This window comes from Tyto alba, unplaced genomic scaffold (assembly GCF_018691265.1).
Source record: "Tyto alba isolate M040663 unplaced genomic scaffold, T.alba_DEE_v4.0 Super-Scaffold_1000006, whole genome shotgun sequence".
Taxonomy (NCBI): domain Eukaryota; kingdom Metazoa; phylum Chordata; class Aves; order Strigiformes; family Tytonidae; genus Tyto; species Tyto alba.
This window is the reverse complement of record NW_024881272.1, coordinates 11,840,698-11,856,816: the sequence shown is the minus strand read 5'-3', so window position 1 is coordinate 11,856,816 and position 16,119 is coordinate 11,840,698. Positions and strand designations below refer to the sequence as shown.

The window sequence follows — 16,119 nt, the reverse complement described above, 5'->3', positions numbered from 1 at the left end:
GTAAAAGGGTGCAGAACCCGCCCTTCTACAGCTGTCTCATGGGTGGTACCAGCTTTAAGGTCTTCCTATTATTGGAACAGTTTTTTCCTGGTGGATTTTCTAAAATTACAGCTCAGCTTGCCACATGTGTTTTATTTCTAGTGTTGTCTCAACCTTGCTTCTCCAAACTTAAAAAAGCCCTAGTTTTTCTCATTGAGCCAGTGGGAGGTATTTTTGACATTTTGTAGGTTATGGCACTCTTGACAAAAGTCAGATAAAAATAAAACAACCGGAGTCATTTGATCTAGATGAGAGATGAGTGCTTTTGACTGTAGACCTGAGGAGACAAGGGAAACTGTTCCTTGCTGTTATTTTTGGTTTTTTTTTTTTTTTCTTTCATGGGCATTTGGGGTTCTGCTGGCTTCACGGCTGAGGAGTAACTCTAGTTGTACTGCTCAGAGTACTGTTTGCTTCTGTTTCAGATAATGAAACCCTTCCCCACATCCTTGCCGTAGTATTAGCATTTCCCCGTATGATAAAATTCTGTCCATAAAATGATGACTAAGAAAAATTCATTTAGTGGATTTCAGATATGCAAACACCAAACATATTACTGCAATGAAACGGTGATGCAGTTGTCCTTGTTTTAGGTACTAGTTGTCCTCGTTTTAGGTATTCTAGAGTTCACAATACCCTGACTCTTCTCTCCTCTTCAGAAAAACAGTCGAGAGACAGTGGCAGATGAAGGGTTCTTTGATCTGCTGAGTCGATTCCAGAGTAACAGGATGGATGATCAGAGATGCTGCTTCCAGGAGAAGAACAGATTCTCAGCTGCTTCCGTGGCAACATCCTCTACTCCACCTAAAACAATGAGAAAATGTAATTTTTAAGAAGTAAAATCTATATCTGACTTTAGTTCCTGACAAATGCCATGTTAAAAATGCATTTGCTTTTAAGATTTACCATGGAAAGGAACTTATTTCTAGGCTAACTTGTTTTCTTCCTCCTGGCCAGCCTTTTCTACTTCTGCCGTCTCACCCCCCACAGATGAATTTCTAGACCTGCTTGCTAGCTCCCAGAGCCGCCGCCTGGACGACCAGCGCGCCAGCTTCACCAACCTGCCTGGCCTCCGCTTGAACCAACACACCAGTCAGGCAGTCCTGGGTCACCTCATGGCAGGCAGCAACAGAGAACTAGATGACGACTTCTTTGATATATTGATAAAATGCCAGGTAAGTTTTCTACAAAAGTTCTTCAGCTTCTGAGTTTTGGGGGATTTGATTTGTGCATCCTGCTACTTGGTTTCTTCCAGCAAGCTGCCATTTTTATCATGTGTTTTAAGACAGAAATTGATTTGGCAGATAAGGAGGAACATAGAGAACAAAATAACAGGATTTTTTTTTTCCCTCCAAATTATCCAGTGTCTAGTAAGCCTAATTCTAGTATTTATACCGGTTAACCATTTCCAGTAACAAATGCTGAAAAGGTGAATAAGCGAGGCTATTAAGAAGAATATGTAAAATGATTTTAAGAAAAAGTGGTTAGATCTGGCTTGTTGGGGGGGCACCTGATACACCAGGAATCCTAACTTACCAAATGAAAGAAATCAGTATCAAAGCTTTAGTGTGGTGATAGTGATCATTCCGTTAAATTCACGGTAATACAGCTGTGAGGTTTCCAATTGTCAATTAGAGCATGGTTTATATGCCAATTGGACCAAAGAAAATTTAATAGAACACACGTGGTCTTTTACCTGATGGGTTGATAAGCATCTCAAAATACAAAATTCAGATACTGAGTTCTCCCAGGGTCAGTATGTGTGTTGGCTTGGGTGGGAAGCAGCACGGGGATGTGAGTCTACAATGCCAGTGTTCATCAACCTGGTCAAGTATCATGTTTTGGTTTAGCCACTTGTCTGGTTAGTGCTTGCTCTCAGTTCTGCCTTTCCCACTCTGAGAGCAGCAGGGCTGTTTTTCACCCCCGGTAAAAGGAAAGGAAGATAGTTCACGGTTGCTGTTGTATGAGAGTAGCAATTCCATGTACTTGTGGGCAAAGGACACTTAGATCTTGTTCTGCAATATGAACAGGAACTAAACTGGGGGTTTTGAGATACATGTGGACAGGGCCTTTGGAGGAACCATTTTAGCTACACTTGCACTCTTAACTTTCTAATTTCACTTGAGAAGTTTAACTTGAAACAACACTTACAAATTAAATCCTTATAATAGCTTTAAATCTGAAAACAAAAGTTTTTAGTAATTTTTCAGTTATACTGTTCACTTATTCCGTTATATATTCCTGTAACTACGCGACTTTATTGCTTGGTCTGTCTCTAGGGTTCCAGATTGGATGATCAAAGATGTGCTCCTCCATCATCTGTAAAAGGACCAACTGTGCCAGATGAGGATTTTTTCAGCCTGATTTTACGATCACAAGCTAAGAGAATGGACGAACAGAGAGTCCATTTACCCTCAAGTATAAAGGGACCAAATTCTAGGTGAAGAAATAAAACAGGCACATACTGGACAGTAGTAACTTTGGTATCCTTTTTGTTTGCTGGAAAAACATACATGCCTTTTTACAGACTGCAATTAGTAGTTTTGTCCCCTTTCTAATAATTTTTTGTACAAATAGCAGCAGCAGCACACTTGGGACCAGTAGTTGGAGTTGCCGCTGCTCTCTGTGGTTGGCAGCTGCTTGGAGCCATGTCTGAGACTGCCTCTAGTCTGTGAACACTAATAGGAAACTTTTTTCCCTGTCAAGGTATTCTCGTTGCTGATTTGTGGATTCTACCACTGTTTCCATGTAGTGTAAGACCTAAATTTGTATGTTCTTTTTAAAGAAAACCTGATTTTTTTTTTCTGATTTGTACTTCCCTGGAAGAAGGTCCTGTTTTCTTTTATACTTTTTTTAAAAATTAACAAAAAAAAAAAAAAGAGAGAAATAGCTTCAGTACTTAGTCTGTCTTTGTGTCTTCCAAACTGTGTTTCAGCAATACTTTTTATTAAAAAAGTAATTAAAAAAAAAATTCCAACTAATCCAACTGTAGTTTTATTTCTGTTTAATCCCAAAACTCTTTTCAAAACATGCTGGGGTTTTGGTACTATTTAGTTAAATGTTTCCTGTATTACTCAGTGCAGTTTTACAATCAGAATTTTCAAAGACTATATGCTTGTTTTCAAGTAACAGCTGCCAGTGCCGCTCTGTGGCCTGTGTGGTACGTGTCCAGCACCAGCCGTGGTGGGGACTTGGCACGAACTACTGTGGAGATCAGGTAATTCCTGCTGTAAGTGAACCCGAAATGTTACAAACAGTAACTGTCTGCACATGGGTAGTACTTGACCTCAACTACTTCTCCTTCCCACGGTAAGGATGTGCTATGCTGGGGGAGTTCTTGGGAATGACAGTTGGAAGTTGGTCTTCCCCCTGGCTGATTCCTGTACTGAGGTAGTTCTTGGGAACCCTGCGATTAGATGTTGTTTTAAGTGTAAGTATCTTGAGTTAGAAGCCACTGATTTTGTCACATTTGGTGTTAAACTGTTCACTTCAGGTGTTTATGTCATGTAACTTTAACTGAAGTATTATAGCCCTACACAAGAATCTACAGTTAATTTTAGCTTCAGAGTAAAACAGCATTGTAAGAATAGTTAAGCACACAGAGGCTCTACATAATTCAAACTATTTTACAATTACTAAAAGTTTAACAAACATTCTCTAGCAGCTTTTTTAGCCATGCAATGGATTCCTATTGAAACTCGCCTCCTCCTGCTTTTAAGGAGAAATGCCAGAATAGTCTTTCCAACCCATGTTTTACCATCAGTTTATGGTGCTGATCTTCAGTACTTAGTGCTTCCTCTCCCCTGGTCAGCTCTCAATTGCCCTAAGAAACCATCCCATGCAAAATCAGCTTCTCACTCCTCTGCATTATCAAACTAGCAAAAAATCATCAAGCTGTCTTAGAACTGAGCTGACAAGCAGAAACTCTATGTAAGGTTGAGTTTAAAGGATATAAACCAAAGACAGTCCAGTGTAGTTGAGCTGCAGTTGGTCTTACGTGAATTACATGAATTTCAGAAGCTTTCTCCAGATTGTTGGACAGTTACCTGATTAGGCCAAAGTTGGCTAGATCACAGAGCATCCCTGCTGTCCCACCACAGAATATCTAGTTTCCTGTAAAACTTACTATGCGTACTTGCTTTCAAACAAGCAGCAACACCTATAAGCCTCTTCTCCTGGCCAACTGAAGTTGTATTGTCTTAATGCATTTATTTTAAATTCCAGAAACAATACGTGTACTCAGTCTCTCAGTTTTTAAAGCCCCACCTCACAGTTCTGCTTACTACTGCCCTGACCAAAGATGAGTTCCCATCCACTTACTGATGTTTTCTACAGCTGAGAACTAGAACAGAATGAACAAGTATGTGACAACTAAAGGTTAGACAAGACTTACAGTCACGCTTGGGGCTTCCTTAGTCTCCTTCCTGTGCGTCACATGAACTGTTCTTTTTCTTCTCTTCACATGGTTCCATTGCAGAACTTTTCCCTTCCAGGTTTTTATTAGGATCACAATTTTCTCCAGTCTCCAGCTCTGCTTTGCCTCTCTCCTCTTTCTGCTGCTCAGGTGCATATTCTTCAGTAAGGTTTTCAGCTGTGATAGTTTCTAGTCTACAAACTTCAGACTCAGTGTGCAACCTATTCTGTAAAAATTAATAATAAGCTATTAATTAAGCAATCCAACTTGATGGCATATATTGCTTCAGGTGCATCTCAGCTCAAGGGGCAGAACTCTCCAAAAGCATGACTGTTTTGTTTTGTTTTTTTTTTTTTTTTCCCTGGGGAAACAGTACATGTAAGCAAGCACCATCTAGAGTATAACTGTTTTTTTAATTTTCTATAGTTTACAGAAACATCAGCAGTGTTTTCTTTCCCCACCTTTCCTCTATGGGTAATCATTATTGCACAGACTGACCTAGTACTGATCTCTCCAAACAAGTCTTTATCGTAACGAGTTTTAATTCAGTAGTTCCCTGCCACAGTTAGCCATTGCCCAGTACTTTTCCAGAACAAAACATGCCCACGATACCTCTGCCAAACTGTTCTATAGGGGAACAGGTACTTCCTTAACTCCTCTCTCCCCAGGATTTGGGTTAAGCGGTTTTAAACATGTTCTAGCAGATGACACTGAAATCTATTCAATTTAATCCCAGCTCAAAGAGCACCAGGACTAACATACACCAGGTTTTGCTTTCTGAGACTCTTCTACTTGCATATCTGGCTCAGTGCTTGTATGCACGACGTTGCTGCCATTTCGTGGTCTCACAGGAGCATCTCCTCTGTCATAAGGTCCTCTACAAATATAAGGAAGCTTCTGCATGTGATAGCTGTCTGCTTTACTGCCATCATACTGCCCAAAGTCTATTTTCTCCTGTTGCCTGTCAGGTAGAGGAAGACTTTTCTTCTGAGAAGATGTTAAGTATCTTAACACAGACACTGATGATCCAGCACCATAGCAGAAAGCCTGGGAAAAAAAACAACAAAAATCCAAAAGAACAAAACATCACAGATTTGCAGTCTACAGTTTTCACACAGAATTCCACGTCACATCTGAAAAAGACTGAAGGAACAGCTCAGGGGATCAGACTGGCTACAATTCAAGCTTTCTGCAGTCTGACCACGCTGCAGGAACTGGCAGACTGGATGTAGCTCATATTTGGTGCTGCTATAAAGATGTTGAAGGCTCTACCTCAATGCTTTTGTGTAGAAATGCCAATGACATGCAGCACTGTGTAATGACACAAAGAAGAAATGGTAACTAAGCTGCAATAACCTGTCATAGACTCTAAGACTTCAAGCAGTTTAATGCTATTTTATCCCAGTGGGGGAGAGATGCACTTCAATTAGGAACTTAGCTATTTTAATTGCTAAACCAACTATATCAGGAAAAAAATTCCCTTGTAGAAATAATTTCATGTGTGCCAAGAAATCTGTTCAGTAGTACAAATAAGAAATAAATGATAGTAGTACTTATATTTAAGTAAGTTAAAAAAATAAAACTGAGCTTTTACATATAAAATAAATATATACAAACCAGGACAGCCAGAGCCATCATAATTAGGACTGGAACCTGCAGAATAAACGGTATGTCCTTCATCAGTGCTTTAATGAATTCACCAATACCTTGTCCTACGTGCTTCAAAGGCTCAGTTACAAAGTTGGTGACAGTAATTGCCAGTGCCTAGAAAAATACAAATAGAAAAATAGTGTTGTCACTGTTTACAAATGTAAACTTGAACAGTCTCTTTAGCCTTGGCTTTTACCTTTGTTGGTGGAACCAGCAAAATGGGATTTACTAGTAGAGTCTCATAGTACTTCTGACAGGGATCGTCCTGAAATGTCCATTTACTTCTGAGCCATTCTGTAGTCAAAGCAGAGGCATATTTAAAAAAAAAAAAAAGTCTTTTCTGACACAGTTGTAACACAGAAAGTAGCATTTCAATTATAGATGGAAGAGAACTCTTCTAGATATGGTTTGAAGCCCAGGTATATAATCTACAATCTGAGATCATCTTGGCAGTGTAGTTTATCCAGTCATGGGGATGCAGGAAAGAGAGGGAAGGCTGCGGAGAAGAAACAGAGGCTTTCCCATGTTTGGTAAAGAAATATGTCTTTACCTGATGAGCTTAGTCCCTAGAAGACTCAGAAAAAAAATAAGTCTTGTCTGTGGGAAGTATCTAGCACATTTGGTCCACAGCTACTGAAACAGAATTAATTCTCAGTGTTACTAATCTGCCAAGCTGCAAGTAGATTAAAAACGTGTATTTTGCTTGCTAGATTTCAAGACGCTATTTTAGTTATAAGCAGAAAGTCTTACTCCTTAAGGCAAGTTTTAAGTTATAAACAATTTCTGACATGAGTGCTTCTGTAGTTTGATTTTAGTGCAGTGATAACATAAACCCTTGAAACTTCACCAACAGCAATCACAGCCAATAAATTGTAAAGGGAAAACCACAGCAAGCACGCATTAACAGTTGGCATCATTAATCTGCCTGCTATAGCACTGGCTAACAACGGCTGGTGAAAAAATTCTGCTCTCTTTATAAAATAACACTACTAGACTAGGTAAGTACAGCTCTAATTTCTGAAGTCCATTGTACTCACAGGCCTGGAAGATGTAAAAAAAAAAAAAAAAAAAAAAAAGATATCTTGATTTCTGCCTTCCTACCTTCAATAGACAGCACTGAACGGTCCTGGGGGAGGAACTGGGGAAACACTCACAGGGTAAGTTATAAGGAAAAACACCGTGTAGAAGTAACACCGTGACGTGCTCTAAGCACAGTTTTGTGATCGGCTCTCCTTCAAACACCTAGAAAATAAACTCTTGTGGAACGGAAAAGTGGTAAAACCCCAATCACGTATTGCTGAAGCAGCTTCAATGTACTACTCATGAGGAAATCAGACTATTGGATACCATTACTAATTCTTTTGTGATTATTACAAAATCATGAAACAAGTATTTACCAGTAAGACTTTCCCGCCAGTCCAACTTCTCAGCACAGACATTATCAAACTGCTCCATTTTTGCAATTTCTGCTTGACGCTGTGCAAAGGCCAGCTGCAGGAAAATAGGAAGTACTTCTAAAACACAAAGCAAGGCAGTGCTGGGCACGTGACACCTGCCTCCATGCAGCACTGCACCTGAGCTGACAGCATTTCTTCTTAGCAGGTTTGGGATACTCACCTCAGGAAGTCTGTATTAAGAATGCTTCCTCAACAATTTAACAGAGTTAAATTCTAAGCACTTCCTGGGGATGGATAAAAACTACCAAGATGGCCCCCTCTGAGTTATTCCCGAAGTAGCATCTGAATTACCAAAAGAGTAAACTTCAATATTCAAAGATACAAGTTCAGAGCAAAAGCGATCTGACATATTGTTTCCTTAAAATGTTTCTGGATTAAAAGAGAGGCAGCTGCCATGCAATTACTAGTTAAAACAATGACATTCTCTTTTATTTTTTAAATAATTCCCATTAACAAATACCTGTATTCATTATAATTTTGCCTTGCAGTTTGCCACTGATAATCAAATAGACAAAAGTCAAATCATCTGTTGAAAAACGACACTATTCTTCACGGACTCAATCTAAGCCCTCGGCATGGCACCCCACTCGTGTTCAAGAGCCATCCTACCCACTGGCAGCCCACTGCTCCTGGCTCTGACAAGCTGCCGTTAAATTCTGATGACAAGATGTTAGGACCACGATTTTGTGGTTGGGCTGTGACCTAACAGTATAATTTCCTCCTCACAAAAACCAGTGCCATTGTACAGTCAACTACTTAGTCACCAGGAATGAAGCATTTATCTCTGGTCTATCACGTGCTAAATACAGTTTCAGCCAGGGAATCCTTAGAAAGAAAAAAACAAACCACATTATATTTTCGTAAGACCTTTCTACCAAGCTGCTTTAGACAGAGTTCACATCTCCCTTGCCCATGCAGTGAAAGCACAGTTCTACTGCTTTATGAATTCTGCACACCTTTGTAGCAGGATAAAAACTGGCAGGGTTTCTTTTGTTCTTTTTTATGCCTAATACACCTGTCAACATGCAAAAGAAAATGCTCATCCCTTTAGTTTGTGGTTAACCATTGCTTTACATAAACTAACTAAAGGAACTAAATAAACTGAACTCCCTCCTAACTGTAAAATCTGAAGCCTAAATGCCATTAATATTTCAGAACAACTTACCTTATACAAGTAAAGCCAATTCCATGCAAAACTGATGAGAAAACTTATTATTAAAACACGTTTTAGTTGAACGAAGCGATGAATATGTGTCCAGAGCTCTGTAGCTATTACAATTACAATGCACACTAAGCACAACAGTATCTGAAAAAGGAAACAGGAAAAAATCATGATCAAGATTTGGAATTTTCCAATCTTACTGCCAGTACACATCAAGAAACTTCCAGCTTGTTTTCACCAGTATCATTCATACAGAACACTTGAGACAATTTTTCCTTCCCTTCACAAAGTTTCTGCAGCAGTACAAGGTGGAAGTTTCACAGTAGTACTAGTAGTCGCCATTCCTATCGCAGCCTTACACTGTAGTTGCTCATTTCTTTCTTGTGATATTTAGTTATTTTTTCTTAATGATATTTATCACACTACCTACCATACTTTAATATTACAAAATTGACATAATGCAGCGCTCGAGTAGAAGGTGCCAGGTAGGAACCACAGAACCAGTGCTGCCGACCCCCGCAGTTTGGTTAAGAGGCAAAGTTCGAGGCTGGTAACAGCAACACGCCTTCAGAGCAGCACTTCACAGTCTCTTTCCATCTGAGGACTCCTAACAGTGAGGTTGCACTACTGACAGCTTGCTTCTTTCATTTGGCTTCCAGAGACGCCCCTCAAAACTAGACAGGCTGTTTTCAAGATGTTAGCATATTCCAAATTGTAAAGATTTATTCAGAGAGCTTCAGTTTATCCAACTGGATAAGCTTCAGCTTCAGCTGACTGGAGTGGGGCTGTTGATGGCTACAGGCTGTTTTGAAGGGACAGGCAAAGGGGTTGCTATCTACATCAAGGAACGGATTGAGTGTGAAGAGTCCTCTCTGAAGAACAGCCATGAGCCGGTTGAAAGCTTATGGGTAAGAATCAGAGACTGGGGCAACAAAGGGAACCTTGTGGTTGGTGTCTACCAGAGGCCACCCCATCAAGGGGAGGCTATTGATGAAGCCTCCTGGTTCCAGCTACAGGAGGCACCACACTCTCAGGCTGAGAGAGTTGGGGGTGTTCAGCCTGGAGAAGAAGAGAAGGCTTTGGGGAGATCTTATAGGGGCCTTCCAGTGCTTAAAGGGGGCTACAGGAAAGGTGGGGAGGGACTTTTTAGCAGGGCCTGTTGTGACAGGAGAAGGGATAATGATTTTAAACTAGCAGAGGGTAGATTTAGACTAGATATAAGGAAGAACAATGAGGGTGGTGAAACACTGGAACAGATTGTCCAGAGCGGTGGTAGATGCCCCATCCAGGGAAACGCTCAAGGCCAGGCTGGCCGGGGCTCTGAGCAACCTGATCTGGTTGAAGATGTCCCTGCTCATTGCAGAGGGTGGGACTAGATGACCTTTAAAGGTCGCTCCCAACCCAAACTATTCTATGATTAAATAATTCCTCATCTTAGCACCTTGTAATTCCATTTTACAGAATATCACGTTTTCACAAAGTCGTGTTCTCCTCTCCAACACTATACAATTTTTTTCTACAAATTTCACAAAAACTTCTAACCTACAATCTCTAAGACCTCAAATATATACATGTCTCAATATAAACATATTCCAACTCCTGCAGAAACCAACAGCTTCAGCACATATTTGAATAAGAGACAAATATGGAAAATCTATTCTGTGCGAGTTGTCAGTTCAAGTGACAAGTACGTACTAGAGTTTAATGAGTCAAAAAACTGCAAAGCTACAGTAAGAAAAAATGACCACAGGAATAAAAAACTTGAATTCAAGTGAATAGATTGCTTCTACCTTCAGTAACAATGAAACAAAAGTAGTGACTTGCTGTAAGTATGCTGTAAAGAACTGCTTTATGCTTGGAGTTAAGATGGTAATATTCACTGGCTAAACTTGCACAAAGAAACTGGAGAAAATAGCAATTAAAACACAACAACAAAAAAGATCTTTCTTTTTGTCTTACCAGAAACATACTATATAGATCAATTCCAAAAGTGTCTTCAAATCTCCAGTGCCAAGCTTTATAATCATGGTGCTTAAAATTGATCAAAATATCACTAAGTGCATCATCCACAGCACCTGACTGCCAAGTTTCCTCATTGAGAAACCTGAGGATCTCCAAATATGTCTGTTTTGTAAGGATGATCTCAGCATCATAATGGACTTGGCTCACATCTTCCTCAGGCTGAATTAAAAGCAAAGCAAAATGATCGTTAAAAGCTGCTTATTTGGAGACAGAAGTACATACAAGAAACTGTACCCCTATGCAAAAACCTGGTCATATACCCTATCATCATGTACCAGCCCCTTTCTGAAGCAGACTGCAGGATGAAGACATGGAACAGGGAGCATACTATGATCCTACAGCCTTTTTGTTCCTTCTTCTGAACTATAGAAAACACTAATTCAGCTGGTTTGTACTCTTTCGATTCTACGGCAAAAATCTAAAATATGAAGTGGGTTATCTCATCTGCTATTAAAATTTTAAAACTACTTCTCATTAACAAGTGATAATTACTAATGCACTATTTGTGCCCTGATCATGGCAGGGCAATACAGACAGAAGCTATTAAATACTGAAATAAGAAATTTTACATTGCTTAGTGTAACGTTCTTTGTTAAATATTAATTTTGCTTATTCATAATGTATTCCTCTACCTCTGAGTAAAAAAAAAAAAATCTCTGAAGACAATATAATAAAGATAGTAATGAGGTGATTCTTATATGCAAACTCTAATAAGCTACTACTGCTCGACAGTTAACGTGGTAAAGTCTAAAAGGCCTAAAGGGTCTACAGCAAACAAACAAAATACGGCTCTTTCAGGTTTAACAACCATTAACATGAAGTGAATGGAGTACTACTACAGTTGCATCCCAGCAACAACAGATACTTAGATACAAACTCTGAATTCACACAGTCTTCCTTTGGATGCTTTATACACCAAAGACAACTGTCTGTCTTGAGCAAACACTGCCAACTAACAGCAATACTTCAACCACATGCTTCTATCATTTCTTCCTTTGCAATTCAGTTAATTTTAATTTACATTTAAAGTATGCCAGAATAATTAATCAATATTTCATAACTGTGATAAACACATATAGTAGTAATATGAATTCTAATTAATTTTTAATGACTGTTCAAATACTTACAAGGCCAAGTTTTCCAACTTCATTTAAAATCTTATTCAAGTATCGCTTAAAAATATAAAAGCTACGGCTTTCACGTGATTCGGCATTCCTCTTCTCACAGTCTGCCATCTGCAACGTAAGGACATTTTATTCACTTCTTGCTCAAACTGGCTTGTTCATAGGAGAAAAACAACCCTACCAACACATTAAACTCAGGATTATCAGATGCACATTTCTTTACTTTAGCAATAATCCCATAATTAGTACACCAGGTAAAAAGCGTATGCAGCTGCTGAAGATAGTACTGTCCATGGGACTGGCCAGTTACTGGAGAGTTCAGATCTGCTAATAATATGGTTTGAATACTAACCTCAGTAACTCTAGAGAAAAATTAAAGAATGGAATCTCCTTAAGTTTTAAGTTTATATCAGAAAAAAAAAAAGAAACAACCCTGTAAAAAATACTAAGTAACTAAAACAACATTACAATTGGATATCCCACTGGGTTTCCAAATGGCTGAGGGAAGCGAGAGCCCGGGTAGCTACAGAAGCATCACTGCATCCTCCTGATGCCAGAGGAAGCAGCAGCGCGCAGGTCTTCCCAGCGGCTTCTGAGAGCTGCAGCACTGCACGTTACGCGCTCAGCCACACCGTGTTTCTCTGCCCACAACCCACCCCTTAAAATCCAACTGAACTGAACAAGTTGAAAATGAAAGGTCAGGTTTCTTAGCTTTTGCCAGCATGGTGTAGCATCAACATAAACTGTTGATGCTGGACTGAAGCACGTAGCTCCCATCAGCTTCTGTCATAATATAAAACATTTCAAGAAACAGACCTCGGTAGGCAGAGCAGCAATTTGGAATTGAGTTCAAACAACTTCCAGTCTCTCCTCTGACTGAAGAGGTTCCCCCTACATACTGCACAGTCTCTCACTAACTATGCCAACAATTCACTGCTATCCAGAAAAGCATCATCAGAAAGCACAAACCATAAAAGGCTGGAAAATATTCTGAAGTTCCATAACAAACCTTCTGTTGCAAGGAATCTACTTCCCTGGAACAACTCAGTAAGATTTCATCACTGGCTGTATCCGCAGTCTTATCCCCAGAGTCATGATAGTTTGCCTAAAATTACAGAACAAAACCACATACTTGTAATATCAAAGAATTTGAGCAACGTGCCATGCTACGCTTCTGTAGTCAGACCACTTCAAATGGCACAAAGGACCAAAAAACTGAGTGCTGGTCTTTGCTGCTAATACTCTCCCAGTGATACCCCAGTTACCTCTCTGCTGTTACTTTTGGCTTCAAATGGACAATTGCTTTAAGTTTATCTAAATACACACTGCCCTCAAAAGGTGAGGTCGCCACGTGGTGCATCAGATTAGATAACCGGACCGGCTGAAAACCGACTCAGCAAGCCAAGGGGGGCAGTTTTCAGCCAGGCCACGCAGCCTGCCAGACGGAAAGTAAACACAAAGCCCCGCTCTGGGTTGCATGCCTTTCCTTTCACATTTCCTCTTCACTCTGAAACACCCCATTCTTTCTGTTAATCGCTCAGACTTCGTTTTAGCAATGCTGTTCCTACACAGCCAGGCATGCACATTGAGGAGGCTCCAATAGGAAGTGCAGCATCACGCCAATCAGTGAATTTGTGCTGATACAAAATTTGGTTTTGAGGACTCGGCTGGCTTACACAGCCTGCCTACCTGAAATGCCTCACTGCAGAGCAGAAAAGAAATCCTGAAAAGATTAACCCAAAGCAGACATTTTTCTCCTTTAAAATGCAGTTCTATTTTTGTGGGAGACAACAGTAAAACTCCTAATATTTTTTTTATAAAAGAAGAACCAGTTGGGCACCAAGTTTAAAGACTTCAGAGCTTGCTGCTGAATTTTAGGGATGCTAATGACTATCAGGTGGACATTGGACAGGTGGAGACTGAGGGGGAACTCTGTGGAGAATAATAATGCAGTCTGTATTTCTTCAGCTTCAGAAAATTATCTTCTGAAGTGTTAACGTGGTACTAGTCAGGACTGCAAAACCAAACTTGAAAGCCGAAGAATAACAAAAAAATCAAGGGTGCCCACACAACCAACCAGTTAGCAGTGCCACGTGTGCACACATGTACTAGATAAACAATCTGCATCTCACCATGCATGCAGAGTCCACCCTTCATACAAGACAACCGAGACGATTCACATCGTTAAAACTACCTTTTCATATTTTATCTTCTCCTCAATGTTCATGAATTATTAACACTCAAGTACAACACTCAAGCCCCATTCTGATCTTCCTTCTGAAAACTCTGATGCGCAGTATTATAAAACATCATAATAGTCTCACACAATATATGGGGTTTATTCCCATATAGCTGGGGAAATAGACAATTCAAGCAAAATATAAGCGTTCGCCTTAACTCTCCCAACTTTTATATCAGCGATAAACTTAATTTTCAAGACATTTAACACTATACTTGAGAAACTAGCAAGAGCTGCTTAACCCAGTACTTCTCAGAGAGATAACTTATGGAGCCACAACTTGCAGAAATCAACAACCACCTGTGAGAAGACAGAAGAGCATGGTTCCTGTGACTTGACCAGTGTGCAATAAAAATTTGTCAGTAAAAGGCCCTGAGCTAATTACCTACAATAAAATGGATTTCTTTTTTTCCATTGCAATTTTAACAATAGACACACAACACTTTTCTATGTATAGGTGGACACACAACACTTTCTGTGTATAGGTTCAGATGTAACATTATACCATCTTGAAAAGACTATAATTCTAGAATTTTCTAATGTCATGATTATCTTTCAACAGTATGTGGTTAAAAGACTGTTTGGGAAAGACACATATGCATGCACCCTTTCTTTTTTTACCTTGTAAGGTCTTCTCATTGTTCCTGATGCTGCATCGTAATTGAGCATATCTGTGGGGTCAATCCACTCATCATCTTTAACTTTACCACTCCCTGCCAGCACAGCTGCACACAATACCAAAGGAAACAGCATCCTGTATTACTAAATATAACAAGAAAATCAGATATTTAGTTCTGGGTGCAACACACTAAAAAAACTGAAACGAGCTTACAACATGAAAAAAGTATTACCCAGTGTGGTTTAAAAACTCTGTTCCCCATTAACCAGGTTAAACTTCAGTTACGTCGTTTTTCCCCCCTCAGGAAAACCCTGTCACGAATATGCAACAATTAAGTTGTACTATATTACCGGATCAATACAACTGGCTATAGTACCCGGCAGGGGCGGCGCGGAGTTCAGCATTGCTAAAAAGGATAAAACGGCGCAGAACTCCTCCAGGCTTCGGGACGAGGGTCCAGCAGCGTTCCCGCCGCGGAACCGCGACAAGCCCCGCCGAGGCCGCGGCCCCGCTCCCGCTGCCCGGCCCCGGGCCTGCCCCCTCGGCCAGGCCGGCTCCGGGGCCGCCCGCGCAAAGGCCGTACGAGCGCCCAGATCGCTCTGAAAACGCTCCCCACCCCCCCGCCCTGTATTTGTGGGGGCTGCGCTGTCCCCCCCAGCCCCCGCCCCAGCTGACCGCGAGGAGCGCGCTGAGGCCCGGGCGCGGCGCAGGCCGGGCCCGCACCACGGGGCTGCCCCCACGCGTTACCTCAGGAGCGGCCGCCAGGCCCGGCCCGGCCCGCTTCCGCAGCGCCAGGCCCCGGGGCCGTCGGGGCGGGATCCGCTCTCCTCGGCGAGGGCCCTCAGCCCTGCGCGCCCGCCGCTGCCGCTCGCCCCGCCCCGGGAGAAGCCGCTCTCTTCCGCCGTCCGGCGGCGGGCGCCCAGGCCCCGCCCGGCCCCAGCGGCGAGGGCGGCAGCCGCTGGCAGGCGGGAGCTGCGGCGGCACCGCGGTTGCGTCCCCTCCGCCTCCCCCCCGCCCCGCCCCGCCCCGCCCCTGGGAGAGCGCAGGCCGCAGCAACTCCCCCCGCCTTCATCCCCTCCCCTTCCCCAGCTGGTACCTGATTTTTTTTTTTTTTTTTTTTTTTTTTTTTTTTAGTTTCGCCTACAGTTCCAGGCAGTCGTGCAGGAGACTTCCCTTCAGTAAACAGTCAAGGGGTGGGAACTCCCACATCAGAACGGCTCAGAGATCACAAGAGGCAGGGACATAAAACGACAGATGTAGGACTATATCCTCTCTGTAAAGACACAAATTGTAATAAAAAAAATCATTTAGGGAAAGTACTACTTAAATAGTTGTAGTGCTAATTAAAAATAGGCTGCCAGGACAAAAGGGAGCACAGAATTTTCCTCCAAAGCAG

The 16,119-nt window shown here is 41.4% G+C and overlaps 2 protein-coding genes across 7 annotated transcripts in view; one reads left to right on the top strand and one right to left on the bottom strand.

Annotated features, from left to right (window-relative positions):
- Positions 1-3,017, top strand: part of GPSM2 (G protein signaling modulator 2) — a 28,395-nt gene extending 25,378 nt beyond the window's left edge. For 4 of the 5 annotated variants that reach the window (XM_042804218.1, XM_042804193.1, XM_042804202.1 and 1 more), the window contains 3 exons: positions 696-858; positions 994-1,211; positions 2,316-3,017. In XM_042804218.1, the coding sequence (XP_042660152.1) occupies positions 696-858; positions 994-1,211; positions 2,316-2,480 (546 nt within the window). In that variant the 3' untranslated portion in view covers positions 2,481-3,017. The remainder of the gene's footprint in view (positions 1-695; positions 859-993; positions 1,212-2,315) is intronic. The other variant, XM_042804213.1, reaches the window with a different exon arrangement.
- On the bottom strand, positions 315-15,687 carry CLCC1 (chloride channel CLIC like 1). 2 transcript variants are annotated; one of them, XM_033000742.2, is made up of 12 exons: positions 15,471-15,687; positions 14,726-14,866; positions 12,875-12,970; positions 11,869-11,976; positions 10,679-10,900; positions 8,723-8,863; positions 7,498-7,591; positions 6,297-6,394; positions 6,068-6,214; positions 5,213-5,497; positions 4,430-4,676; positions 315-840 (listed from the first exon to the last, which is right to left on the bottom strand). In XM_033000742.2, exons 2-11 carry the CDS (start codon positions 14,855-14,857, stop codon positions 4,449-4,451), a joined length of 1,551 nt encoding a protein of 516 aa, XP_032856633.2. In that variant the 5' UTR covers positions 14,858-14,866; positions 15,471-15,687; the 3' UTR covers positions 315-840; positions 4,430-4,448. The 2 variants fall into 2 exon arrangements, with proteins under 2 accessions (XP_032856633.2, XP_032856634.2); XM_033000743.2 differs by lacking the exon at positions 15,471-15,687 and adding an exon at positions 15,074-15,222.
- Between the last annotated feature and the right edge of the window lie 432 nt (positions 15,688-16,119).